At 31.8% G+C, this 27,719-nt stretch overlaps 1 protein-coding gene across 15 annotated transcripts in view; it reads left to right on the top strand.

Moving 5' to 3' along the window:
- The window catches only part of LOC148597530 (talin-2-like), a 112,867-nt gene that overhangs the window by 23,244 nt on the left and 61,904 nt on the right, over positions 1-27,719 (top strand). For 10 of the 15 annotated variants that reach the window (XM_088562708.1, XM_088562710.1, XM_088562707.1 and 7 more), the window contains 3 exons: positions 13,966-14,205; positions 24,090-24,187; positions 27,486-27,615. In XM_088562708.1, the coding sequence (XP_088418834.1) occupies positions 14,064-14,205; positions 24,090-24,187; positions 27,486-27,615 (370 nt within the window). In that variant the 5' untranslated portion in view covers positions 13,966-14,063. Of the gene's footprint in view, positions 1-3,205; positions 3,378-8,893; positions 9,024-11,112; positions 11,133-13,965; positions 14,206-24,089; positions 24,188-27,485; positions 27,616-27,719 lie in introns of those variants that run through there. The other 5 variants (XM_088562698.1, XM_088562712.1, XM_088562700.1 and 2 more) reach the window with 4 other exon arrangements.

Genomic DNA, 27,719 nt, shown 5'->3' with positions numbered 1-27,719 from the left:
AAGCGGGACTTGAACTGTTCAACATGGGAGAGAGAGATTTCTCTCATTAGGGAATACCAGAGACCAAAAAAATTCTTAAGGATTTGTTCAGTAAAATCTACTGGTTATTAGCCATTGGAGTCTTGATTGATGGAAATTGGAGAAGATGGATATTCAAACCACAAAAGCAGTTACCCAAAAGGACTAGTTATTGGCAGATCTTTCAAAAGGAGTGGATTGAAATTTGTAATGACAATAAAATTATTATAGACTGAACTTGGTAGAAACTTTGATTTCAATGTTTTCCACTATTTAAAATCATAGATACCACAGATTGATCCACAAGGACAATCAATCATTTGTACCAAAATATTTCTGTTCAGAAACAAAAGGGGGAAAAGGGGGGGAGTGTAAAACTTTGTAGTGTCATTAGACCTGGCATACTGAGAAAAAGCTTTAGTGTCAGTGTTTCCCCACGTTCTTAGAGATTTTATCATATTCCACACAGAAGATCAATTGTCAGAATATTCCTCTTACAAACATGAAGCTGAAACATACAAAATGATAGTGTATTTGCATATTTTTAATCAGAGGGTTATCAGTTTTCTCAGCAGGTTTTAGATACACTGATTACTATGGCATAACAAAGCGTCTTGTTTCTGTGACATTTCTGGCAGAAAAAAATGTTAGAAATGTAAAAATTGTGAAATACAAATTTATAAATAAACAATTCTTTTCTTATTTGAATTTATAGAAGTCTGTAATACATTTGCTATACTATAGCCTATAGAGACAAATGATTATCTCCCTTGGGTTTTTTTTTTTTTGCAACGATACTTGATAAAATACACAGGAAACTTTTGAGAAAAACTTTATTTTTCAGGGTAATAACTTATACATGTTAAAAAATTTCTTAAATAAGAAACTTCAGTTTCTGTGGTAACATTTAGGAATGTTATCAAAATATATTGAATTTTCTCTAGTTTTCTCTTAAAAAGTGCACGGTCAGTTGATAGAAGATCTTTAATATGATCGACAAATATTTGTTTTCTGGAGTAATTAAATAAGGAAGTTTTAACAAAATATGATACACAAGACAGTTATCTTCCTTGTTTACAAATATAGAATTACACATAGTTAAAGAAGACATACTAAAGTTGTATGTATGTCTATACTTGGTGTTGAATTTCTTCCTGTTTAAACTTGTGATTTTAGCAAAAATTGATTTTACTGACAAGTGCCTTGGTCTAACAGCCAAAAATGAAAGAATGGTTCCCTGATAGTACAAATGTATGTTTCAGTTGCTTTGTGTTGTGTGACTTATTCTTTGTCTGTTAACCTTTCCTCTGATCTCAACATTTCTTTCTTTATAGGTTACCTCCCTTCCCAAATTTTTACTTTAAGTACAGTAGTTCCACCTTTGTTGCCAAGGAAAAGTGGCCTTATAATGGAGATGGTCTTTTGTGTGTGTGTGTGTGTGTGTTGGGGGGGGGGGAGGGGGTCTTGTTATGTCTATACATGTATATGTAAGTATGTATTGCAACTTCCTTATTTTATCAATCTAAAGCAATTTCAGCCAGAACTAATGCAGAGTTGTTGATCTATATTATGGAGTGTCCAAATTTTCCATGTATCTCGACTGCAAATTACACTATATATATGTATGATATAAGTCTCTCCATGCTCCATTCTACCTATATTTTAAAACGACAAAATACAAGTTTCATAAAATACCAAAAATACAAAGTAGCATGAATAGATCTGCTAATGATTTCTATGTTTTTCCTCCATAATGAAAAACAATTTGACTAAGATTCATCAAACCATGTTTACTTTGTCTCTGGCCAGATCTACACTAGACTAGAAGAGAAAAAAGGTCCATATTGAAATTTCAACTCCAAAATTAGGCCATGAAACAAGAACATTTGAATTATTTACTTCCACAATGGGCTACATCCAAGGAAGTTTGTGTTAGTCAACTCAGATCTGTAATACAAAAATGACTCCCATTCCTTGTAAATTAATGTACAATTGTTCCTGATTCTCCTAGCCATGACAACATGTATCACTCATTAGTACAAGTCTATGTAAAAATCAGCAAATAACATGAAAGTAAATCTTTTCTTGACCCCTCCCCCCCCAAAAAAAAAAAAAAACAACAAAAAAAAAAAAAACAAAAAAAAACCAAAACAAAACAAAACAAAAAAAAACAAAACAAAACAAACAAACAAATAAACAGACACTATATAAAAAAAACAAACGCAATTTGATCAGATATGTTAGAAAATTGAGATATTTGACAGAGTTGGCTGCTTTTGAAAAAGTTAAGTTGCAGGACATTTCAATGAAATTGTAACGCATTTTATGATAAGGATCTTGTCCTTATAGAACAAATAGCCAAATTCCACTTTGAAATGGTAGGATATTTTATGCCATGTTTTGCCCACTGCCTGATTCCTACAAAGACTGAAACTTAACTATATTTGTATTATTTTGGAGGTTCCTGTTAACACAGTGTCTGTAAAGTTCAGGTTTTATTAAAGAGATTTCTGTTGTGATGACAAGGTCACATGGACTGGGTTTTATTCAGACTATAAGTGTTCTACCCATCAATTTGAATTACCACAGTGCTTCTGGCATACACAATCCTTTAGGCTTTTGAAAAAAATATAGCATTGTGCCATTTTTCATCAAAATAAATTTCAGTTAGCTAAAATTGAAAGTGCTACATCGTGCAATATTGACCTGGGGAAAACACCAAGTTGAGTTGGTTTAAATTTTTAACGTGTCTGCAAATACTAACATTGACAACCAGATATGAGCATCTATGTGTGACATGTACATGTATTTGGATACAGAGGAAGTCATTAGTTTTAAAGTGTTCACTTCAATTGGATATAAAATTGTCCATTTCCTTTTTTTGAAATTGAGGATTGAATTACTTAAAACTTAAACTAAACTCTGTTTTGGGGCTACAAATGGGAGATTTGAATTTTCTTTTTATGATGGAAATATCTGTAAAAAAAACTTATTTTTGTCTTAATTCTTATTCATTGTGTAGTTTAATGAAAACTTAATGGTTAAATTAATTGGTTAATGAAGCTTTATTAGTAAAAAAATATGTTAGGACATAAGTACCCTTTGTTAAGCCTCTTCCTTACCATTGTCATTTGGATATAATTTGGACAAAAATTGATGCTAGAATTTTTAATATGTCATTTGTGAATCATAATCAGTTGAGAGTTTTAGTCAGGAAGGGGTGGTTTGGTTGAAAGCTGCAAAAATTGACACTGAATGCCAAGGAAAATGGCAGACAAATTGGCGACTGGCTTGGCAAACAAGTAGGCAACAGGCAACTAACAACCAAGGTTAGGACATGGGCTACAAGTCTTATTGTTGTGAGTAACAATATTTTTCTATAGAATTTGAGTTAAGTCATTTTCAGAAATTATTGGGTTCATCAATTTATTCAAATGTAGGACTTGAATAAGGAAAGCGTATCTCATTAATTTGATTTTAGTTACTTTGTAATGCCTACAATTTGAAAATGCTACAGGTCTTTATTTTTTTAGGTTTAAAATTTTCTAAAGATTAGAAATACAGGTTTCAGTTTATATATGGTTCTTTAAAGTATTTATATATAGTAATGTGAATGGCAAACATGTCACTTCCCTGTAATAGGTGCTTTTATTAGATAACAGCTTTCAAAGATTTGGAGCACATGTGGAGAATTAGTTCTTCCGTATAGTACTGACCAGAAAAACTCTTGAGAAATCAGTAATATCATTAGATCCAATGTCAAGTAAAAACTAAAGAATAATTGTAATTTTGCAGTAGTAAATATTGCCAAATATTTTAAACAGCATTTTTTTAACCTGAAATAATTATGTCATTTTTTTGTTTTGAAACTATGATTACAAATCCAGGCCCAAACAATTCAGACCATTTTGATAAACTCAGGCCAGTGACATAAAAAATTGTGAGATTATATTGTTGTGTTATGCACCCTTTTGTTTGAAAATGCAGGGAAGTAAGTTTACAAGAGCTGGTGCTACTGATTTTGTTAAGCCACTGGCCGAAAACTATAAAGTTTTGTTACTGATAAATTGAGCTTATTGCACGAGGATCCTGATTCTAATTAGATCCTCTCAATGAAGACAAATAAATTATCAAATCTTTCTGTAAATGACTACAATTTAGAAACTGGGAGAATTTTCTACATCAAAATTCACTTGGCATTGATCCATTTCTATTGCTACAATTCTCGACGGGACAGAACAACTTCTCGATGAAGTTAAGCTTTCAGATTGATCCTAAGCTGAAATGAATATTTAATACATGAATAATAATAGAAAACTTGAGAGTGTAATTGACCGTCCTACCAGTGGCAATTGATTGATTACCTCCAGAGCTAAAGTTCTACTGGAATTTTGCAACTTATTTTTGTTTCCTTATTATTGTGAGGAGAGCTCATAATCATAGCTGGAAGTCTGGTAACAGTCCTAATTTTGAAGACATTAAATAAATTTCTCCATACCCTCTTCTGTTAAATGCAGTCTTGAAAAAAAAGAGATTGATTACTCAACCTTTGGGGTATAGAAAGTTGACAAATACATGTACATTTGTGCAAACTCGTTGATGTTTTTACCATTCTTTTGAAATAGCACAGTCTGGTACTTGTTATGAAAGGCCATGCTGCTTTAAAAAAAGAATTAAAAAAATGAATTTCAGATGTTACCATACTTAACATTATAACTGAGTCCGTTATTCAGGAATGTCATGTTGACAGAAATGACCTGAAACTCTTCTCAACAACTGGACTTTCTTGTATGACCCCCACTTTTTTTTATCAGATTCCTCATGAAAATTCAGTTACCTCATATGGTTTTAGAGTCAAAGAGGTCAAAAGCAAAGGTGTTTGATGAGCCCTCCCCATCAAAGCAGAACTTTTTTAAAAGTTAATTGAGGTTAAAATTTTGTGCAATATTGTGTCCAAACCAGTAGTTGTGGCCATAATTTACTCCAAGTCTACATGTTATAAGTGTGTCAGATTCTAATATTGTGTCCAGTGTGACTTGCCCGAAGTGAACAAAGTTCACCATAATGTGCTATGGGAAGCTCTTTAGTATCATTTTCTATATTTTGCTAAAGAACTGAACTTTAAAATGTTTTTTTTTTAATTAGGTTTCTGACCATGCTTTAATTCTTAAATAGCTCCCCCCTCCATTTAAAAAATCATTTGGATCTTAATGTCATATATAAGAATCTTTCAAGCACCACTATATTAAAATGAAAGCTTCCGTGACAAGAATCTCTTAGGCGTGTCTCTCTGACCTTTATATTTGCATACCATTATTGTTCATAATGGGCCAATGATAATTTTACAGATAACCATATTATTTCATTACGATAGCATATGCCTCCATGTTTTAGAGAAATAATTGGTTTTTGTGTGGAGTTGTGAAGCCTATAATAGATTAAGAGAGAGAATCACTTAACATGTAAATTTCAATAAACAGATGTTCATTTACTTTATTAGAATTTAACTAAGGGTAATTCACTAGAAAAATGTTTAGGTACTTTATTGATTGAAGTTTTATTTGAAGAATTTGTGAACTTACAGGTTCGGGTTTCTATTTTTATTGTATAGTTGGTTATAGGAGATTTCTCATACTTTGGGATATACTTGGTTTTTTTAAGGTGAAGTTTTAGAGTCCCAGACTTAGAATTCGGGATTTACTTGCATGTTTTAGAGTCTCAGATTTAGACTTTGGGATTTACTTGCATGTCTTAGAGTCTCAGATTTAGACTTTGGGATTTACTTGCATGTCTTAGAGTCTCAGATTTAGACTTTGGAAGTGATTTGATTGTTTTGAAGTGAAGTCTAAGAGTGCATGACAGACTAAGATGGGACTTGATTGGTTTTAGAATATGTTTCAGACTTATTTACTCTAGTAATGGGATTTACATTATGGTTTTGAAGGGATGTCTCAGACTCTGAGGTTCATACTATGGGATTTACTTTGAGACTGATTTGAAGAGATGTCTTTAACTTCCAGACTCACTCTATGGTATTTACTTGGTTGGTTTGTGGTAATATCCTCAGACTCTTAAGCCTAGGCTAAAGGATTTACTTGGTTGGTTTGAGGGAATATTTTCAGGCTCACTCTATGGGATTTACTTGGTTGGTTTGAGGGAATATTTTCAGGCTCACTCTATGGGATTTACTTGGTTGGTTTGAGGGAATATTTTCAGGCTCACTCTATGGGATTTACTTGGTTGGTTTGTGAGAATAGTCTAAGATTCTTAGGCTCAATCATTTGGGATTACTTGGTTGGTTTGAGAGAATATTGTCAACTTTTAGGCACCGATAAAGGAATTTTTTCTTGATTGTTCTGAAAGGTCTTTTATTATTAGTTGGGATAACATTATGGGCTATCTAACAAGTTGGTTACCATATAGATAAATGTGCTTGTCATCCTGTTGTCACATGGACTAGAACCATTTGGGCCAGACAAAAATAAAATAGCATGAAGAGTAAGTATCATTTGTAGATCTGTATCTAGAAAGATAAATATTGTCAGATGATTTCAAGGGAGGTAATCATCCATAGATGTTGTCATATTGAAGCTGAAGTATCAGTCAATCCACATTCTGATTTTATACATGTGTTAGGAAAAAATATGTATATTTTCTTAAGCTAGTAGCAGATCCAGAAATTGCAAAAAGGGATGGGGCAGGTTGGGGTGCTGACTGGCCAAAGGGGGGAGGGCTAGCTCCAGTAATTTCAAGTTTACAAAACAATAAGAGCTTATAGGAAGGGTGTTGGAGCTATCCTTTAGATCAGCCCACTCTGTTAGTTTAAGGCAAACCATGTTATTGACATGCATTAGTAGAGTTTCTAGCCTTTGTTAAAAATAGAAGTTTTTGATCACTGAACCTCCATAAGTAGGTCATTTACCAAGGCCTCTATAAATTTATATTATTTAATTTCTCTTGATATAATCCAGTTTTATACAGATATCAATTATAGCAAGCTCTGAGTGGTCCCCTTTTTATATTTATTGGACCTTTATTGTTCATAATCTATCTTCTGAAATGACATAACTACCTAATTATATGTAATTGTCGTTGAGTATTTTATGTTGGTTGGAAACTCTAGAATTTAGCCATTTATCAATTTAACGCTAGAACTATGAGATCCACTTAATGTTAGAAATGAGATATTCTTTTATTTATTATAGTTAGGCTATGGACACAATGTTACTTGGTTAATTTTTTTTTTACAGTAGTATCATTGTGTTTGAGTTTTGTTTGAAGTGATTAGCACTGCCTTACAAAGCTTAGAAGATATGATTAAATGATAATAAAGTTTTTTTACTGAAACACTATGCTCATGCCTTATGTTCTTGCACATGTATCTAGGTCCCTGTCCAAGTTTATGATTCAAGTGCTGTATGTAGGTCACGACCAAGATATCAACAATCATTTAAAAAAGAAACATTTAGAGAGGATTTTTAACCCAATTCTTTATTCTCTATCAGCTTAAGTAATGTGCTATTCAGTTATTTATTCGCTTATAAAATTGTGACTCTGTAGGCTTTTGTGCATTTGCCAGTATAAATTCTTGCGTAAGAGGAAAGTTTCAGGGTACAGGGGCGGGTTCAGGATTTTATGAAGGGGAGGTTTAATGTACATTGCAGGTTAGGAGAAAAGCTATCGACACACATAAATCATTAATGCTGTAAAAGTAATTATATTTGTGACTGTCAATTTTCGTGGGTTTAGGGGAATAGCACTAGTTCGTGGATTCTTGAATATCCTGTCGTACAATTTAAATTAAATAACCCTTTTTGTTGGGAATCAAATTTTGTGGTTTATCTTACCCACGACATCCATAAAAATTGGTACCCCACTAACAGTAGTACTTTGACAGTAAGCTTTTTTCTTTTAATTGCTTATGTTCAAAAGTCATATGAGAAGTCAAGTATTCAAGACTTGAAGGTCTTGGACTTCTTAAGTTTGGAATCAATGGTCCAGTTGAGGAAAACCAAATGTTCTCAATAAGTTTCTGTGAAATGGGTTGGACCTAGTTAATCATAGGTCAGAAACAGGAGGTCATTACCCTTGGACCACCACTGATTTGAACTCCTGGTGCTTCTATATAGATTGCTCTTCAGGAATGAGTGGTTAAAATTATTTTTTGGTTTGAGAGATGGTAAAAATGATATTTTCAACATGCAAGCTTTAGCAAGCATGTTATAATCACAATTTTACCATAGAGAGTTGAGAAATAATTGAAATCTCCCATGAAATCTGTAGAAAAATCTGGAAAGTAAAATGCCAGGAAAAAAATACTCTCCCTGAAATTTAATCGTTAAAAAGTCAAGTGCATTTTTAATCAACGGCATAGAATGGGAGAAATTTATTTTTCCTGTATTGTTAGATGTGTTGTAAGCGTGAAAGATTTTACAGCTGAAGTGAAATATTAACTCATTTTATCTAGAAACTTTTTATGTGATGTATTTTGATATCTGCTTTGAATACAGTGTACTGTTACTAGATTTCAGTAATGTGTTTTAAGCTGAGAAGGAACTAATGAATTACCAAGAACAAAGAATTTATTTGTCGTAAGGCTGAAGTTTTTTCCTAGATTGATTATATCCTAGTTTTATAATGGAGAAAAAATGCACATGAAATATCAAATAGTAAGGCACATTAACAAAATTACGGAGTCTCTGGTGGTCTATGGTATTTGGAGCTATTAGACTAAATGCTAATTGAGTCACTATGGTCGTCGTTATGCAAATCATAGGCTTGGTTCATGTAGGACACCAATTGAAAATACAACGTTCATAGATCGTTGGTTGATCCACAGTGTATAACTGTCTTCCTTCGATATTGATGTGGTTGTAGATTGCGCGGGCAAATATCATATCATAATTGGTTTTATTGGAAATGTACGACGACGTGGACTGAGAGGATGGGAGAATTGTTTGATAGATACAACTTGTGTTTTATTGAAATGACAGGATTTTGTAGCGGTAGGTGGAAATTCTGCATTTTGATGTTGACATTTCACTTAAAAAATATTTTTTTAATTATTTAACTTTTAAAAGTATATATTTAATATTAGTTTAAATAAGTTTAAAATGTGTTTTATTTAAATGTTTCAATGGCAGGTTTGAAGACCAAAGATTTGCATTTTGATTTATAATAAAATTTTTTCAAAAACTGTTTATTAAAATTAAGTACAGGATTATAATTAGATCAATTATAAAAAAAATGGAGCAAAATTAAATTCATTGGCACTGTTACATTGTACTTGGTTGTTTGAAACTCCCCAGATGTAAATGTGTAATTCTAATCTGTTTATATGGAGATGTTTGATGATTAAATTCATAACATGGCATTTGTTTCTGGGATTTGTATGTTTTGAGTTGATTGATTTGAAGATAATGAATTTCGAATATTTTTAGTATTTTAACAGAATATATTTCATATTAGGTCATATTGATACAAAGGATAATAAATAAGGGGTACGGAAGGTAGCAATAACACACTGTGTAATCAAGGGAGTGCCATTTTGACTTAAAATTTGTGTAACTTGAAGAATGTTGGACTTCAGGAAGAAAAATCAATGAATAACTTTCCAAAAGATCTACAAATTTGCCCTCCCATTGGTATGGTCACATTTAAATTTGCCCACCCATTGATATGGTCACACTTAAAATCTTAAGATTCATACGGAACATCTTATGACTTCACCTTAAATATACAGTTGTGGAACTAATGGCATCAGAATCAAAATATGTCAATGTCAAATTTACATAAATAGACAGCTACACATAAATGAGCCTGATATTCTTATATACATTTATGGCTGAAGGTTGACATGCACTTTATGATGAGGGTAGTTCCTCCAGTTTAATGATTGTCTTGAGTACTCTCTCACATACATGTATGGTTGGAGGTTGACATGCACTTTATGATGAGGGTAGTTCCTCCAGTTTAATGATTGTCTTAAGTACTCTCTCATACATGTATGGCTGGAGGTTGACATGCACTTTATGATGAGGGTAGTTCCTCCACTGTCGATTAATCCTGAATACTTCTGATGTTTGAGATAGTTCACCATGATAAATTCTCATGTATTTGTCTTTTGTAGTTATATAAGGGCTTGAAATACAAACTCATGTTGCAAAATTTTCCAACTTGTAGAAATTGTTTTAGAAGATTAGTAGAAAACAGTTTCTTCTCCTGAAAATGGAATTCTGTTTTTAGAGGATTTTATATTTTTATTTCTTAAGGATATGTTTTAATTCTGCCATGAAATCAGATCAGAATTCAAGATGACATAGTTTGCTTTTGATTAAATTGCATACCCAAAAAATATTTTAATAGTCAAAGGGGAATAATTTTCGCAACTAAGGGTTGTTAAGGGTAGTAACTCACATAATTAATAATTAAAGGGGGATAACTTTAATATAATTTTCAGCTGTCTTGTAACTTAAATTTCTGTTTAAATGCCATGTGTATTAAGTAAGAGATTAATTCTAGATTAATATTTTACTGCTTTAGTAAAAAACAACTTTAGTTGAAACTTTGAAATAAATTATAGAAGAATGCAGTCTATTTCTGTTGCTTGTTAGATTGTAAATTAGATTTCTGTGGTAAATGTGTCTTTTTCTTGATTTCAATCAGCAACTTTGATTGAATAAATGGGTTAGAATGATATAATATTATAACTTGTTTTTTAAGTCAATAAGCCTATTGTTAACTGTGATTCAGAAGAGAAATTGTTGAGTCACGTTTTGAGATGTAAGTGTGGGTTGATATAGATACATACAGAGTGCTATTGTGCTATTAATAAACCTATGGTAAAATAAATTTACTTCACGTTTTTGTTGATTTGTATTTATTCTATGGTACACTAAACTACTACATATTAAAAATGTTTTATGAAGAATGTAAGATAAACTTGATTATTTCGTAATATGTTTTTTAACCTGACCTCTTTAGAAATTTAATAGAAATTTAAAGATTCTTAGGAATATATCATATTGGAAATCTACCCAATTCTATTTTAAGACTTCAATAATCTATTTTTAGACTTGGTAGTTAACTAACATGTATTGATGTAGCTCTCAAAGGTAATCCATTTAGCTTTGGAATTTCTTTACTTTCAGTTTGATTGTACACTTTTCTTTTGATTAGAACTTTATTTGTTCCTATGGTATATGATTAATTTGTTCCAGTAAGTGCTTATTTTATATTGATATGACAGGAAGAAGGAAGAAAATATCTTTTCAGTTTTGTTCTCTTAGGTGAGAAAATTAAGTTCATTATGTAGGAAATCACTGAGCCATGGCAGAGCCAGTTCCCATCTTTTGAGAATCTCTGGACCTGCCTCTATTTAGGTTATAAGTAATAAGTCCCACATATATGTCTATGTAGCTCAGCTCATTTTATTAAGGGTCATTAGTCATAAAGAAAAACAAACACATATACATCAGTATGGGTAAGACAATATGACCAATACATACTAAAAACTTTCACTACAATAAGTCTGCTTGGCCAATTTTACTGTTGCTTTCTGTAGTCTTATAGTAAAACGAATTAGGCCAAGTAAACAAAAATGGTCTCATCCAACCTTCATAAAAATATGGGGTGGATGTAAAAAAAAAAATATTCTTAACTTTTATGGTGACTTTGAAATTGATGACATCACAGATGTTTAAGAATTTTCTCAGACAAGTAATTTTTTCCATTTTTTGTGATGCTAAGGGCCAGGACTGTTTTTGAAAGGTTACCGTACCTAAGTCAGAAAGTACAAAAAACAACTTCACATAAGCATGAGTAGATGTTGTTTTGACCAGTACATAGTCTGAACTTTCTGTACATTTAGTCTGCTTAACCCATTTTACTAAAGTAGTCAAAAATTAAAAATGGACATTTGCACTATACCATGGATAAGCAACATAACAGTACATTGTCAAAATTTTCTATACAGTTTGTTGGCTAGTGCTGTTTTCCTAAATGTTAAGTCCATTCATTCCCATCAGTCGATAGTTTCAGATGAAGAGGGCCATTGTACTTGAGGTTACTTAGCAGCAGGACCAATACATTAAATACAGGGAAGGTTCTATAAATACAATTTGTCTGATGTCTGTATATAGACCATACACCCACAGTAGATAAACTATACTAATTGTCTTATCGATCAGGATACATAGCATGTTCTATAGACATGTGTTGGTTGTTAGTTGTCCCATGAGTCTGTTGTATGCTGTCTTATATAACAAGGCTGTTAGGTTATATTCCTAGGGACATAAAGTGCTGTGTCAGCTAGTTTGAAAAAATTGTGCTTAAATTGACATGCATGAAGGTTGTTCATGAATGTTGATCAACTGCATAGTAATTTTCCCTAGTTTCTGCCTTTGGTTTCCAACACAACATGGGTCAGAGGTGCATGAACTTCAACAGCCTCAATTTTTTTCACAACCTTACAACTCAGGTCAATCAAAAATGAAAGTTTGAAGAAATGAAGAAATGTGCTTGAAAAGAAATGTTTTTGAATTGTATGTAGTTTCTCAGGTCGATTGACTCACACCTAGAAGTTGGAGTTCTGAATTCTTTTATTATTATTTTACCATTAGTCTTTGATTTTGTTAAAAAACAAGGAACCATTTGACTCCTCTAGTGGAGATTTCTGAAAATAATAGTTATGACCTGATTGGTTGATATTTTTTGTTGAGTTAAGGAGGTAGACCTAGGGTAAGGTACATAACTCTTGAAATCACTAAGATGTTTGTATCATATTCAATTTCACCAAAGCCTTTCAAGCTTTAATTGAAAAAAAAAAAGTTACTTTGATGCTTACATGAGATTGATGTAAAATGGTGAATACAAACGTTCCAATGATTTGTAAGAGTTGTGTCCCTTACCCTAGGTCTACCACCTTAAGATTTGAATGAAAATTCTTTTATGGTATATTCTATGATAACATACATATGAGTTCTTTAAGTTCACATACTTGGCAAGTCATGACTCCATTTAAGTCTAACTCAAATCTACAAGAGTATAAGGAATCTGAGGATCCATTAGATACAAGCTTGTTAATTGAAGGTTCTCCATTGAAAATGCAAATCATGCCTTTTTACACAGACATCTAATATTTCATGATAATTTATTGTTTTTTCAGTAGAAACCTTGTAAAGTGAGATTCATTTACATTTTTTATCGAGTATCCATCATAAGTTTGATTAATGGTTGACTATTGAAGAAAAATGCTGGTCTTTTCCAATTGATTTGTATTGAGAAATAAATGTGCATTAAACTTAGAAATTCTTCCCTATGATGATTTCTTAAAAAAAATATTTTAGATGAAACTTTTGTCTTTTGGAACAGGGATGATTTTTTTCCCTGTTTTTAGCTTGATTGCACTAATTGAAATCTGGAAATTACAGTTGCAATTCTTTTTTTTTTTACTGTTTATTTATTTCCGATTTTACCAATTTCCGCTTTGTTTTACCTCGTATCATCCCTGTTGAACTGAAGAGAGAAAAAGCAATGGGAAACTCAGTCTGGCTTTGAAATTTCTAATCTGGTTCTGTTCAACTGGTTTCCTGCTTAATGTTCAAATTAGAAAGTTTACCGGGTTTTCTTTTTTATTGACAACCTGTTTCCTGCTGAATCAAAGTTCAATTTAGACCGGCATATGTTTATCCGTAATTCTTGCTCCTTCAGTTGACGTGACCCTCATCAGACAGCATGGAATATGTCATAGCCAAAACAGTAACTGCTCCTTCTTCATTGTTGAGTTTTCGTGTTTTAGTGGGTTCATGTTGTTCCATGTAGTTATTAGTTTATTTGTGTTTTGTGACTATTTGATGGTCCCATATTTGTTTTGTCCACAGATTTCTCCGTGTTTTGAGTTTTCATTATTTTTTTTTTTTTTATAAAACTACTTATTTTGTTTTCCAGATTTTCGTCAGTGTGATAAAAGAATTCTAGACAAGACTTGATAGATACAGTACACTACACACAGATAAAGAACCTGGTCAGTTTAGACGAGAACCAAGATGGCGACCCTTTCGCTGAAGATCAGCGTTGTGGGACAGAACCTTGTCAAAACCATGCAGTTTGAACCAAATATGCAGGTGTTTGATGCATGCAGAGCAATCCGTGACAAAGTGATTGATACAACAACTGAAAAAATTAATCGTAAGTTCTTAGTATTACTCCATGTGTTTTACTCTTTGCATATATTGTAATGTTTCATAGAATAATCCTTTGTTAATTTCTCAACTCAACTCTTCACCAAACAGCTAGTTTAAAAATTGGAATTTTGAGAAAATTTAGAGGATTTAAGGATAATCTCTTGTCAAGTTTTTTTTAGGAAACTGAAACATTATAGATAGTCAACTGTCTTAAAGAGTCACAGGCTTGTTACATGTAACTTTTTGTATAATAAATTAATCAGCCTGCTTGAACCTTAGATTTTTGTCCAAGAAAACTTAACTTCTAGTTTTCTTTAGGAACTTGGTTTAATGGGAAAATTGAATAACAAGTTCCCATCGTTTTAAACATATTTTCAGGAATCAAGCACTTTAAGGGCATTAAGTTTATATTAGTGGAATCCCCTTCAAAAATATCTGGATGTAATGGTCACTGCAGCGTTTGAAAATAGCTGTTAAAATTTGGGGAAAAAAAATTGGCATTCTAGCATGTTAGAGACATATTTGAAGGGACATCTTGCAAGAATTAATACCTATTTAGTTAAAATTGACAGTAAAGGGCAGGGGCTTATAAAACTGATAAAATGGGGTATGGCCTCCAAAATTGTCTTGGAAACACAAGGAATAAATACTGACAAATTTAGAGAAAACTGTCAGAAACCTGTGGGCGTATCCACCTGCACTCAGCAAAGCATTTTATTGAGTATTGCTCTGTCAACCCACTAAAGGATGAAATTTTATTTAAATTGTTTCTTGAAAATCTGCCTCAATTGATACTTGTGAAGAACTCATGACATGGCATTAGAAATGAAATGATATATGTTTTAAAGGAGGTATTTATTGTCCTAAGCTTGCATGGGAAAAGTAGTAGTGAACCTTCCATTTGAAGTCACTTGTCAACAGTAGCAGACTAAATCCACTTTAATATTATAATAGGTCCATTTATAAAGGCCATCACTCAACAGATGTGATAAATATGGAAAAATCACATAATTGCTTGTTGAGTGAAAATGTCAGGGTAATATATCTATCAGCCCATTGTCAGGAAATTTTAGTAATAGAAATAGATAAATGTCAAAGGTCATGAGTAGCTATGGTCCATCTATGTACATGCTTTAATTGGTCTAAATTTGGCCCATTCAGGATTTTGCGTGATTGTGCATACATTCTAAATTTGTCTAAATCTGGCATGTTCAAAATTTGCACATGGTTGTCAAATGCTGTCTTTATTGCCAATGCTACATGGTTTTTTTCCTTGTGAAATACCATAAGTATATGTGACAGACTTCTTATCAGTAATATTTGCTTTTTAAAGGTAAGATTTCATTTTTTTTTTCATGATAAAAAGTAGGAAATATTAGTTAGACATAGACCATGGATGCATGACCTTGCATTAATTAGATCCATTCAGATATGGAATTCATTTCTACATTGAGTTTTTGCCAATTATGTAGCTTTATTGACTTGCTGTAAAAATTGCTTTGGATAATGTTAAAATTTTAAATTTGTCATAATAGAAAAAAAAATATTAATTATACTTTCAGGTTTAATTGCTTTAGTTTTTTGTGTTATGTCTTGTTTTCTTAATCTTCATTTTTTGTATGTTATCTATTTTATTGGATCACTTTTAGTGTATGTAGATCATCTTTGTTTTCTTGTTTACATGCTCAGGCTGTATACTTGGATTGTATACTTGGATTTTTGACATATTTGAATTATTTCATTGTTGATGCTTTGGAATTTTTTACCCCTGATAATTGAAGACACTGTGAACTTTTCAAAAAATGATTCAGTAGCTTTGTGCTGTCCTATGTCTGTCCCACAGGAATGAAAAGTGGCATAATAATCTATTCACTGAGATGATACTGTAAAATGTGGTAGTAAAAACATCATTTCCATTTTTTATATGTTTGACCCCTTTTATCATGGACGAGGACAACTTTGTAATATTTTATCTGAACTCCTTCAATTTTGCTCTTGTTGGTGCCTCTAATGGAAATTTTCTCGCAACTAAAACCTTTTAAAGAAAATTCTCTATTTTATCTGCATTTTATGCATTTTTATGTGACATTCCTAATGATTTATATCTGGCGAAGTTTTCTTTGCAATCACGAGTTTTATTTGTCAGAGAGATGCGAAAACGCTGATGAAAAAAGAAGATAATTTCTCAGCTGTCATATTTTGAAATTTCCTAACTGAGTTACAGAGTATTGTACATTTTATGTTGTTCATCTAGAAATTTTTGATTGTGAGTGCTTAATTGAATAGGAGAAAAGGTTTCTTTCCCAATAGAAAAAAATATGACTGACTTTTATTTTAACTTTTATTTTAATGTGAAGGTTTACAAATTGTTTTCTTTCTCAGAAAAAAAATATTAATGACATTATTGAATTGTAGATGCTTTTTGGACTTTTTTATAAAATTTTGTAGGGCTGTAAATTTGCTTTTATCACTATTGCTTTGATATCAGCAAGTTGTTTTTGATTTTTATCATTTTTGTGGCAAAAAAAATCCCTGTTTTTATCTTGCAATTTTTTGATGCTATTGAAACTACTGTAACACAAGAAAGAATGAAAGCTGAATTAATGGAATATAAAAATAGGTAGAATTAACTTCAATACCATAAAAAAATTTTGAAATTTAAATAAATTCTTAATGTAAAGAATTCTTTATCAAGAAGTTTCACCATTTATGGAATAATCCAGGAATATAGGGCTTGTTAGACTTGTGACATGATGTACCAGAAAGTTGATCACATTTCTATAGTTGACTTGATTGTTATATTTGCCCACCTTTGTCCCCGGGGTGAGAGTTGAGTGCTCACAAACCCAGCCACACCCGAGCCAAGGACCTCTAGTCCAATGGTTGTTGTTGTTTTTTCTGTTCATTGTTATATGTTGTTTCTGTAAATTAGGTCCATTTTCATCTTTTATGAGTGGTTTCACTTAATTTATGTTTGGGTCTTGTACAGAGTTAGAAATAGTAGCCTGCCCGCCAGCCGAAGACTGGTTATTTTTTTAAATATATTAAAAATATGTAAATATATTGAAAAATTGTATTGAGCACTGGCTAGAATTTGAGTGAGTTTTCTTCCTTATTTACAGCTTGTTTTATGGTGTGGGTTTTGCCCACTATTGAAGACCATGAGTTGACCTGTTAATTGTTTTTTGCTCGTCTTTACTGGATTACTGTCTCATTGGCAATCATACCACTTCTCCTATTTTTATATTAATACAGATCAATCTTTTGGTTTTTAATTATTTCAACAAGAGAAATTTTGAATAAAAAAAGATTGAGAATGAGACTTACAAGACATATTATGATTTTAAATCATTAATCATTTCCAGACATTCAGTGTTCAGACTTCCTTGTTTTATAGATGTGATTTGATTTTAATTTAAATCGTAATAATTAGAAATAGACAACTTTATCTTATGATATTTTCTCTGTAATTCATGATGAGTTTTAATTAAATTCTGATGTAATACTGTGTTTGCTGTCTGTTAAAGGTTACTTTGGGTAGGTAGGTAGGTAAAATCATTTTATGTTTTCAAATTATTTTATATAGACACTTATGGGAGGATTTCTTGGTTTAATACTACTCAATTAAAAAATGATAACAGCATTTTTTTAAAAAAGGAAAAAACCCAACTAATAAAATTAGTGAAAGCCGCTAAAATAGGGTAGGTAAGTAGCCTAAAACAGACATATTTTTTACTTTCTGTTGTTCAGTTTTAGGTAACACTCTACATAAGAATCATGCAAATTCTGTGATATATGGTACACCTTAAAAAAGGCTACACATATTTTTATTTTTGTTATTAAGTTGCTTTATAGGTCTGTATAAAATAGATGAAAAGTATAATTATTTATTCCAATCTGTGACTCTTACGGATAATCTACATCGAAAAAATAGATGAAAAGTATAATTATTCATTCCAATCTGTCGACTCTTACAGATAATCTTCATGGAAAATCAGATAGTTTCTATTGTATTTTAGTGTCATTTACAAAGTTATGAACTTGGGTTATACAAAAATTACATGTTACTTTTTGTTTCTTATGACATTTAAAACGAAATATCAAAAATAAAAATATGTAGGCTTTCCAACAATAAGTCACATTTTGCATGATTCTTATGTGGAATTCTACTTAATAAGATATTATATTGAACAAAATCAGTTTCTGTTATCATTTCATGTTAGATTCAGGTCTAATATTATAAAAAAAAAGTTGTAAGTAACACTATAATGTTTTCAATTCATTACAAATTTCTTGTCATAATTTTGCTGAAATTTGTCTTCATTTTATTCAGATTAGGATGTTACACTAGAGGAATGTCAATCTCATTCTTATCAATTTCATGTAATCACCATATTGCCTTCGACATTTGTGATATGTCGCTCATTTTGGAAATAGTGAGCCAGAAAATTTTGACATTTTCAACCGTTATCATGAAAAATTACTATTGATAGCCAAATATAAGAACTCTGGAAGAGTTGTTTAGAATGAATGGGCCAATTTGTCAGGCGATGTCGTTGTATTTTTATCATCGATCACATGCCCCATTTCTAATGATTTTGAATGGCGCAAGATTATTAATATCGTGTAAATCAATAATATAATTGGATGTATTAGTATGATAAACTCTTTTATTGTGTTAAGTAGGAAAACGAATAATTCTCTTAATGTACTTCGATACGATTAATCACTAAAACGTTTTAAGGCATGTTTAAACAACATGTTTGAAGTATTGTCTTAACTGATAGAGATTAGTTCTGTGGGACTTTTTGAGGAATTGATACTTCGTTATGTTTGTAGAGCATCATCGATGCTTCATCGTCTTCCATGTGGAAATGTGATTAGCAGTGTTTGGAAATCATTGAAATTTTGCTTCAGTTGTAAGAATTAAGACTGTTATTCAAGCTATTTATAGGATTCTTCAACTTCCTGGTATGAGAAATCAGAGAAGATGTAGGGGTTCGATATTCTAAGTATCATTGTTGTACTTAGTTGTAGAGAAATCAGAGAAGGTGATATTCTAAGTATCATTGTTGAAGTATAAACCTAAGGTTAAGGGGGAGAAAGTGTAGACTTTTTCTTAGTAAAATCTGCTTATCCTCTTATCCTACTGCTGTAAACTTGAGCTTAAGTATGTTGGTCTTATACAAAGCATTGTCTGTTTTATTTGGAGCTTGAGGTTCTATGTGTTTGTGTTAAAAAGCACAGTTTGTTTGATCGGTCATTAGAGTTCATTTTGAAGAGTATGAATGTATAGATATGTAACAACTTTCATTCAAAGGCTCAACATGCAGTCCAGGAGTCCTTAGAGTTTTTTTTTCCTGGTGAGATGTTTGGGGTACTTAAATGAAGTACCATCATGCTATGTAAGCAGTAGAAAATCAATTTCACATGTAAAGGATTTTTAACTACATGTCAAAAACAAGGAATGCCAACTACTTGTATCAAAAACATAGTAAAATGTATTCATACTTAAATACTGGTCAAACATACAAAGTTACTCTATTTAAGGAGGTAGAACTAGGGTAAGGGACATAACTCATAAAATCAATGATATGTTTTTATCACATTCAATTTCGATGAAGCCTCTCAAGCATTTGTTTGAAACAGAATAAAATGAATCCAAGTTAATTAGATGCTTACATAAGATTGATGTAAAATGTAAGGTCTACCTCCTTAATGCATTAGAAAAATAAAATGTTAAAGATTTTGATAAAACAATATGAAATAACCTCCAAATTCAGATCTTTTAAGAAGAATCCTGTCTGTTGGTTAAGTGCTAAGTTCTGCAGAATTTTTGTTCCAGATCAGTGGCAATGGTCTGCATTATTGATTTGAGTAAAGTTGGCATTCTAAATTCATGATCTGTAGTGTGTTTTATCCAGTATTGAATTTAGACTTGCGATTCATTGACTTTACCGACCTCTGTCGTACAAATTACATGCCTGATTATGCACAATTTGATTGGGCAGAAAATGGCTGTCAAGAGACCCTTCGAAGATCTTTATACACAATTGATTGGACGACATTAGGAGATGTATTGCCTTACAATTTGAAAAATTGCATCATTCAATGGCTCTAGAATGGAGATGAGAACCATGAAAATTGTTGGTCAGATGATATTATTACTGATGATTTGTACAGTTAAGATCACAAATTCCTATGCATGAAAGTCTTTGTTCAGTAAAGTTATTGCCTCTGATCAAATGCAGTGTTGTATGCTCAATTTAACAATCTGCCGAGACAATTTGAAGCTTTGATGTTCAAGTCTTTCTTAATCAAAGAATTAACAAAGAAAATAGTATCTCTGTCAGCATTTATTACATTATTTGTGTACACATTATGTAATATATATCATGAATTACTTTCTACTTCTTGAATATAAAAAAGAAGATAAGAATATGTAGATATGGTATCCAAATAGTAAATTTGAACACTCATAATAGATGTCTTGTCTCAGGGAACATAGGCTTAGAAAAATATTAAAGTGAGGCCATAATGGCAAAATGTAATGTTCTGTTGATATATTCAAAAATGGTGTTTTTCTGTCTATTAGTCAACTTTACACTGAACATTGCTGATGTTTTAATATCATATGGCAGTAACCTGAAATATCAGGGAAAAAAGGTGAAATTGTCCCTAAATTTTCTGCTCTGATCATGATATTTGGACACCTAAAACAAACTTGTATTTAAAAACTCCTTCAGATCAATTTCACTTGTTACTGTAAGGGCTGATGAGAATTCAAGAGCTTTCTTCTTTTTTCATGGATTGAGAAAGTGATGAGTTATTGCCCTTTTCAGCTTGTAATAAAGAGGACCTGGCAGATGAGGAGTTATTTACCTTTTCAACTACCGGTAGTAATATGAGAACCAAGAATATGAGGAGTTGTTGCCCTTTTCAGCTTGTAATAAAGAGGACCTGGCATATGAGGAGTTATTTACCTTTTCAACTACCAGTAGTAATATGCGTACCAAGAATATGATGAGTTATTGCCCTTTTCAGCTTGTAATAAAGAGGACCTGGCATATGAGGAGTTATTTACCTTTTCAACTACCGGTAGTAATATGAGAACCAAGAATATGATGAGTTGTTGCCCTTTTCTGCTAATAATATATGTACAAGGTTTTATCTGTTTCTCCCAAAAATGCAACATAATTTTAACATGTGATAAACAAGTCAAGGCTACATATCATCTGTACTGTTTAAGTCAGGCCAAAAAAATAATAGTCTTATATCCTGCTACCAGCAAGTAAAAAGATGGGTTAGGTAGGTAGGGAAATTATTTTACTTTTCAAAAACATTTAACATGAAGTTAATGGGGAAACAATGTAGACTTTAACCATGCTTGAGCCAAAATAGCCATAAAATGTTTATGGCACAAAAAACTAGGCTAGGGTAGTGGGAAACAGTTATGTTATTTTTTTGCCTTAGAGAAATTTCTCCTTATCAGAAATCTGAGAACTGGCATCCGAACTCTCCACTGTAAATGGACTTGTGTCTAGACTTTATAAGTTCCTTATGGTAATTCTCTTCTTAATGGTGAAGAAAGTTAATGTCCAGCTGATAATATTATATATTTCACCATGGTCAATTTGATAGTGTCTTAACCCAGTGTTGAAGGAAAATTGATCTGAAACTTTGATAGGTTTTTATGTCTGATGTGTGCTGGCCTTAGGTTATGTAATTTGAAGACCAAACTGACTGGAAGTTTATTGACAAACATGATAGATATCTATGCAGATATCGAGGATATTAGGTACATAACTGGAATAGATATCATTGCAGATATTGACAATATTGGGTACATGAGGGCCATAGTACTACTACAGCAGTAGTCTAATCATTGGGTTAGATTTATGTAAATGAATGATTTACTCAAAGTAAACTGGTATTTTAGATATTTGGGTTCTTGTACCAGTTTTATAATGCGTAGTTTAAGTTCTAACTGTATTTGTCTTTGCAAATCTTTTTCCTGTCATGTGATATAGAATGTTCCACTTTATGGACTGTTAAGTTTGCTATTGATGCAAACTTACAAAAAAATAGAATGACCATTCTAAAAACTTTGTGATTTGCCTGTCAGTTGCCTAAAATTTCATTGCCTTTTTCTCATGGTAACTGAAATTTAACCCAAGCAGTAAATTTGATGGATTGATTTCTATTAGAAGAATATCTATATTCATGCTGAACTTTTTCCTTTGGAAAATAATTATTACCGGTACTGTCACTTAGTTTGTATCATACATGTATTAAAATTTTCTTAACATAATCAGGTCACATATCTGACTATGACCTAAATATCAGTAAAATCATTTAAAATATGCATGACATTAGATAGTCCTGTGAATTACATTTCTTTTTAAATATGCATTGCCCTAATCAAACTGTGCATACACTGCATGTTATTGTAAATAGATAATTATAACTGAGCTGAGATCTGGTTCCCAAAGAGTCAGACATTGAATGATGCCTTTGTTTCTTGGTCGAGCTTCATTTATTTGAGGATTCAGAGAGATCTGGTTCCCATGGAGTCCAATATTGAACAATGCATTCTTTTCATGGTCGAGATTCATTTATTTGAGGATTCAGGGAAAAGATTGTAGGTTCATTTTTGCTCTATTAATAAAGTTCCTTAAGCCTCCTTATTTACTCAAGTTGAATGTTTTGGAATTACTTTATGCAAATGTTGCCTGAGTTCTATTTGTGTCAGTAGACTTAGGCAATCTGTTCCTGTCGGTTTTCTTAAAAGCTTTCTCGTTAGTTGGCAAAGTTTTGTACGGGAAGATTGATGCTACTGAGTTTTGTAATTGGTTATATATGGTAATGAAATCCATGTCGTAAGATGTCGCCGAAACACAATTCCAGATGGCAGAATAATTATAATTGTTGTACGATGGGACTTATTGTTGGGAAATTTTTATGTTGATAGAAAATTACTGGATAAAATGTGATTTTAATACTATGTGAAAAATTTGTTTTCCATTTGGTAAGTTGTCTTTTGGAAACACTTTGTGACATCGTAGAATAAGATCAATACTATTGTGTAGAAAAGCTGAAAAAAGTCTTACTTGCTAACTATTTATGAATTTCTGGCCTGTTTTTTTTCTTCTACTATTCTTAAAAAAACGCTTTAAAATGCACAACTTGATCTGTAAAAAATAGTGATATAGAAAGATAGTTATTAGAGTTATCTAAAAACTTTCTGATTGACCCGCTTTCAGTTGTAGGAGACTGCCAATGTGCTAAGCTGGGGATTAAAAATGCACATGACTTTTTAACCATCAGGCAGTGATTAAATTTCTGTACGAGTTAAATCTGCTGTTTTACATTTTCTGAGTTTTTCTACAGTTTTCATAGGAGAAACCAATCCACTCTCTAAGGTAAAATTTGGATTTTAACATGCTGATTTAAGCTAGCATGTTGTTGACCATATCGATTGTAGAAATAATTTGAACCACTCATTTCTGAAAGAGAATCTGGAAGTAAAACTCTGTTCAGTATCCATTCATATCATAAAAATACTTCCTTTCATGAAATAACTTAGATTGAATTATTTCTTTACACTAGCAATTTTTCCAACAGATGATTTTTTTTCACTTGGTCCATGCTCTCAGTTTTTAGTGGAGTCTGAGTTGCTCATTTGCTTTTGTTACTTTGTATGTATGATTTTAGTTACTTTATGTTCTCAGTTGTGTGTGTCTGTTTTCCATGTCTGGTCTTTGTCCCTGGATTACATTCTTTTGATTACTGCTATAACCTTGGTTCCCTTGATTACTCTTTCAGGGTAGTGAAAAAGCATAACTCTCACTGTATCTTAGTATGACTAAAAATGCTCTTTTTTTGCAGCTGGTGAATATGGTCTGTTTCTGGCAGATGAAGATCCTCGTAAAGGAATATGGTTAGAGAATGGGAGAACCTTAGATTATTACCTATTAAGAAGTGGTGTAAGTCTTCAATCTACATTTCACTTTTTACAGGGTCTAAAAACTATGTAGAGAGAACAGATGTTGCATTAAAAAAAATGAAACCAAAAAAAAAAACAAAGAAACGACACAGTGAAGTTGAAACACTAAAAGCAACATAATTATGAAAAACACACAGTTAAATTAAATTTACATGAATGAAGTAAAAAAGAGAAAGATTGTTAATGTCAGTTTACCCACCACCCAATGACAAAATTAGAAGGAAATCTTTCAATCAATGTTTGTTGTCATGATTCCCTGCTCTTCCATGATCTTAACTGTCTAAATTTAGCACATATAATTGACATTTTGTTATTAAAAAATTTTTTTTCTATATTATGTGTGATTTCTAAGAAATTGATAGATGTTCTAGTTGGGAAGACAATTATATCTTTTACTTTTACTTGTATCGTTCACTTTCCCATGAGTAGTGGATGACGTAAAAAAAAGCTCTGGTATGAAATTCAAGTACATCATCTTAGTTACCATCAAAGTCTAAAATCATCTCCTTCAATTGAGTGCATTTCTGAAACCTGTAATAGAAGCATGGTAACTTTTAGATCACCACTTAGGACTAGGGTTAAAATTACAAAAATCTGGACGCTTTGATTCTAATTACTGTATACTTACAGTTACTCAAGTGGTACTTACATTTACTGGGTCTAATTGGATGGTTTCCTATGGCACTCCACATCTTGCTAATCTAACATCGGACGGGGGTTTTGGAGAGGGATATTTGAGGCTATTTTTGGCTCAATTGTGGTTAGATTTAAAATAGGATGCAGTGCCACATTGTCCTAATCTAACATTCGGATGGGTTTTTTTAAAAAGGATTGTAGTTATTTTCGTCTCAGTTCTTATTAGATTAAGAATACATGTATATGTAGAATGCAGAATCTTCCTCTTCCCTTATCATATCCATGAAGAGATTGAATTAGTTTAACGTTGAATTGCTGTCTTGATACAACACTTTACTAGATGTGTTTGGATTTCAAAATTCTCTTAAATTTTTTATTGATTTTACCATCATTTATGCTATAAAGATTGTCATTGTGGATCTGGATAGAGAGCTCTATACAATTAGTGTGTAGAATCACAAAGATCAAGATCATTTCAATCAGATGTATTGCAGTGTGGTAAAAATTACTTTGTATCAATTAATTTTCACAAGTAATTTATTTTTGGTAATTTTGTGAGCAAGAAAAATCTACCAAAAAAAAAAAAAAATAGGTCATTGTATTAGGCATATATCTTTAAGACAGTATAAGACACAAAATTGATTTGCCTCAAAATGGATTGCAGTCCTGAATCACGAAAATATGTATCCATGAAAATAAATTAGTTGTATGTAATTTTGGAGGTTTGTAATCTGTAAATTTTGTGTTTCCTGGACATTATAAACTATGAAACAAGCACTGGCCTCAAACAATTTTTTAAACTTTTTACCATTACGATTCCTCTTTTTTTTTCTTTTCAAGTTTTGCCATTTTCTGCCCTGTTGACCTTGTAAAACAGTATGGGAAACTAAAATCTGAGTTTTCATAGACTTCGGTCTACCAAGATTTTCATAGACCAATAATTATTCAGTTATCAATTTAAAAAAATTAAATACAAGTTTTATGAATAATGTTTTTATCAAAAGTTTTTTCTGTTTTGTAAAAATAGTAAATTCGATAAGAAGAGTCATTGCTTTTTTATACAATGGGTCAATGATAGATTAAAGAATCCTCCACTGGTAGCTCTATGTACTAGACAGTATTTATTATGCCAGGATTCTATCTTTTTTGGGAGGAAGACCTAAGGAAAGGGACATAACTCATGAAATCAGTGATATGTTTGTATTATATTCAATTTCACCAAAGCTTCTCAAGCTTTTGTTTGAAGCAAAATAAAATGAATCTAAGTTAATTAGATGCTTACATAGGATTGATGTAAAATCCTGAATACAAACGTTTGAATGATTTTTAAGAGTTGTGATCCTTACCCTAGGTCTACCTCCTAAACAAAGCACAGAAACTGTTCTTGACTCTGGTCATATTAGATGCACCATCAGTAGTCACACCGACAAGTTTTAATTTTTATTGATTTTTAAATATTTAAACCCTTTGTAACAGTACCAAGTATGTCTTTAGAAGAAGTGGATTCCAGAGATACACACTGTAAAAACTTTTGAACTTGTTTTCCTTTGTTGGACCAATAGAGATTCTTATTCCAGCCATAAGGCAGGTGGGACTGTTTACTTTATTAATACTGGTTACCTATTCTACACTTTAACGTACTATAGATATCAGACATTTACTGGCAACTGGTCAAGTCGCGTTTTTGGGTATCGATCAATTGAAATTATTTTTACCCCTATAACAACAATTGTGGAGTTCATTATTTAGCACATTTGACATTGTAACATGCAACCAAGGCAAATAATAATATTTTCTTGGACAGTGAATTATGATAATGAAAATTTGTATTTTGATTACACAAACCATTTATAGATGATAATTTTTTCATAGACAATCAGTCTTTATTGATTGATTTCTGCATAGACCGACATGATTTTACATAGACTCGGTTTACTAGTCTACTGCTTATTTTCCACTCTGGTAAAACCAGGTCTGAGCTAAAAAAATCTTCAGTGCCTCAGCGTATCAGTTAAGGCTGAAAATATGTCAACAGGACTCGCACGCTTTCACCTTTTTGCAACAGAATTTATATGTGTTCTAATTGCCAAATAAAGGCATGGTACTGTAGGCTACAGTGTAGAGTATAATTTCTGGAAAATCAAAATTTCACAAACATGTTAAATTTAATAAAAAAAATTTGAATTGCATACCTCTTGTCCTAAGTATGGACTTTGACCTCCTTGTCTTTAGAATGAATTTAGTTTCTCCTAGACAGATAATATTAGAACACTTGTGTCAAGGAGACTGAATACCATCATTCATTTTTGAGTCCTTTTTGCTTTTATAAGTGGTTATCTTCTTGACCGAACAAAAGGATATTCCGTTGAAGAATTAATGTAGAAATTTGTATCAAGTGGTCACACATGAGCATTTGCATTTCTTTAATATAAATTTAATTCACTGTCAGCAGTTTTAAGTAGTATATAGCATTGAATATAAGGCCATGAGTAGGCTACAAAACAGATCTTTTTGCAAGAAATACATGATATATATCTTTCACACATTTACAGAATTTCGACCTTCAAAATTGAATGGCCATGGTTTAGCAAGAAAAAAAAAAAGAAAGAAAAGACATACAGTTTTCTGTTTTTATTTTGCAGGATTTATTAGAGTACAAGAAGAAACTTAGAATTTTACAAATCCGCACCTTAGATGATGCTAATAAGAAAATCCAAATTGATGACAGTATGCAAGTTGGGCAACTTATGGTGACAATCTGTACCAAAATGGGTAAGGTGTAGGCAACATGTTTGGGCAGGGTTGTTTACTTATTTTAACATTTTGACTAAAAGGGGTTATGGCAAGGCAACGTGTTTTGGCAAAGTTGTAAACCG

This window comes from Perna viridis, chromosome 15, assembly GCF_037379345.1.
Source record: "Perna viridis isolate PV_CMFRI_1.1 ecotype Kerala chromosome 15, ASM3737934v1, whole genome shotgun sequence".
Lineage (NCBI taxonomy): Eukaryota > Metazoa > Mollusca > Bivalvia > Mytilida > Mytilidae > Perna > Perna viridis.
This window is presented reverse-complemented; position numbering and strand designations above follow the sequence as displayed.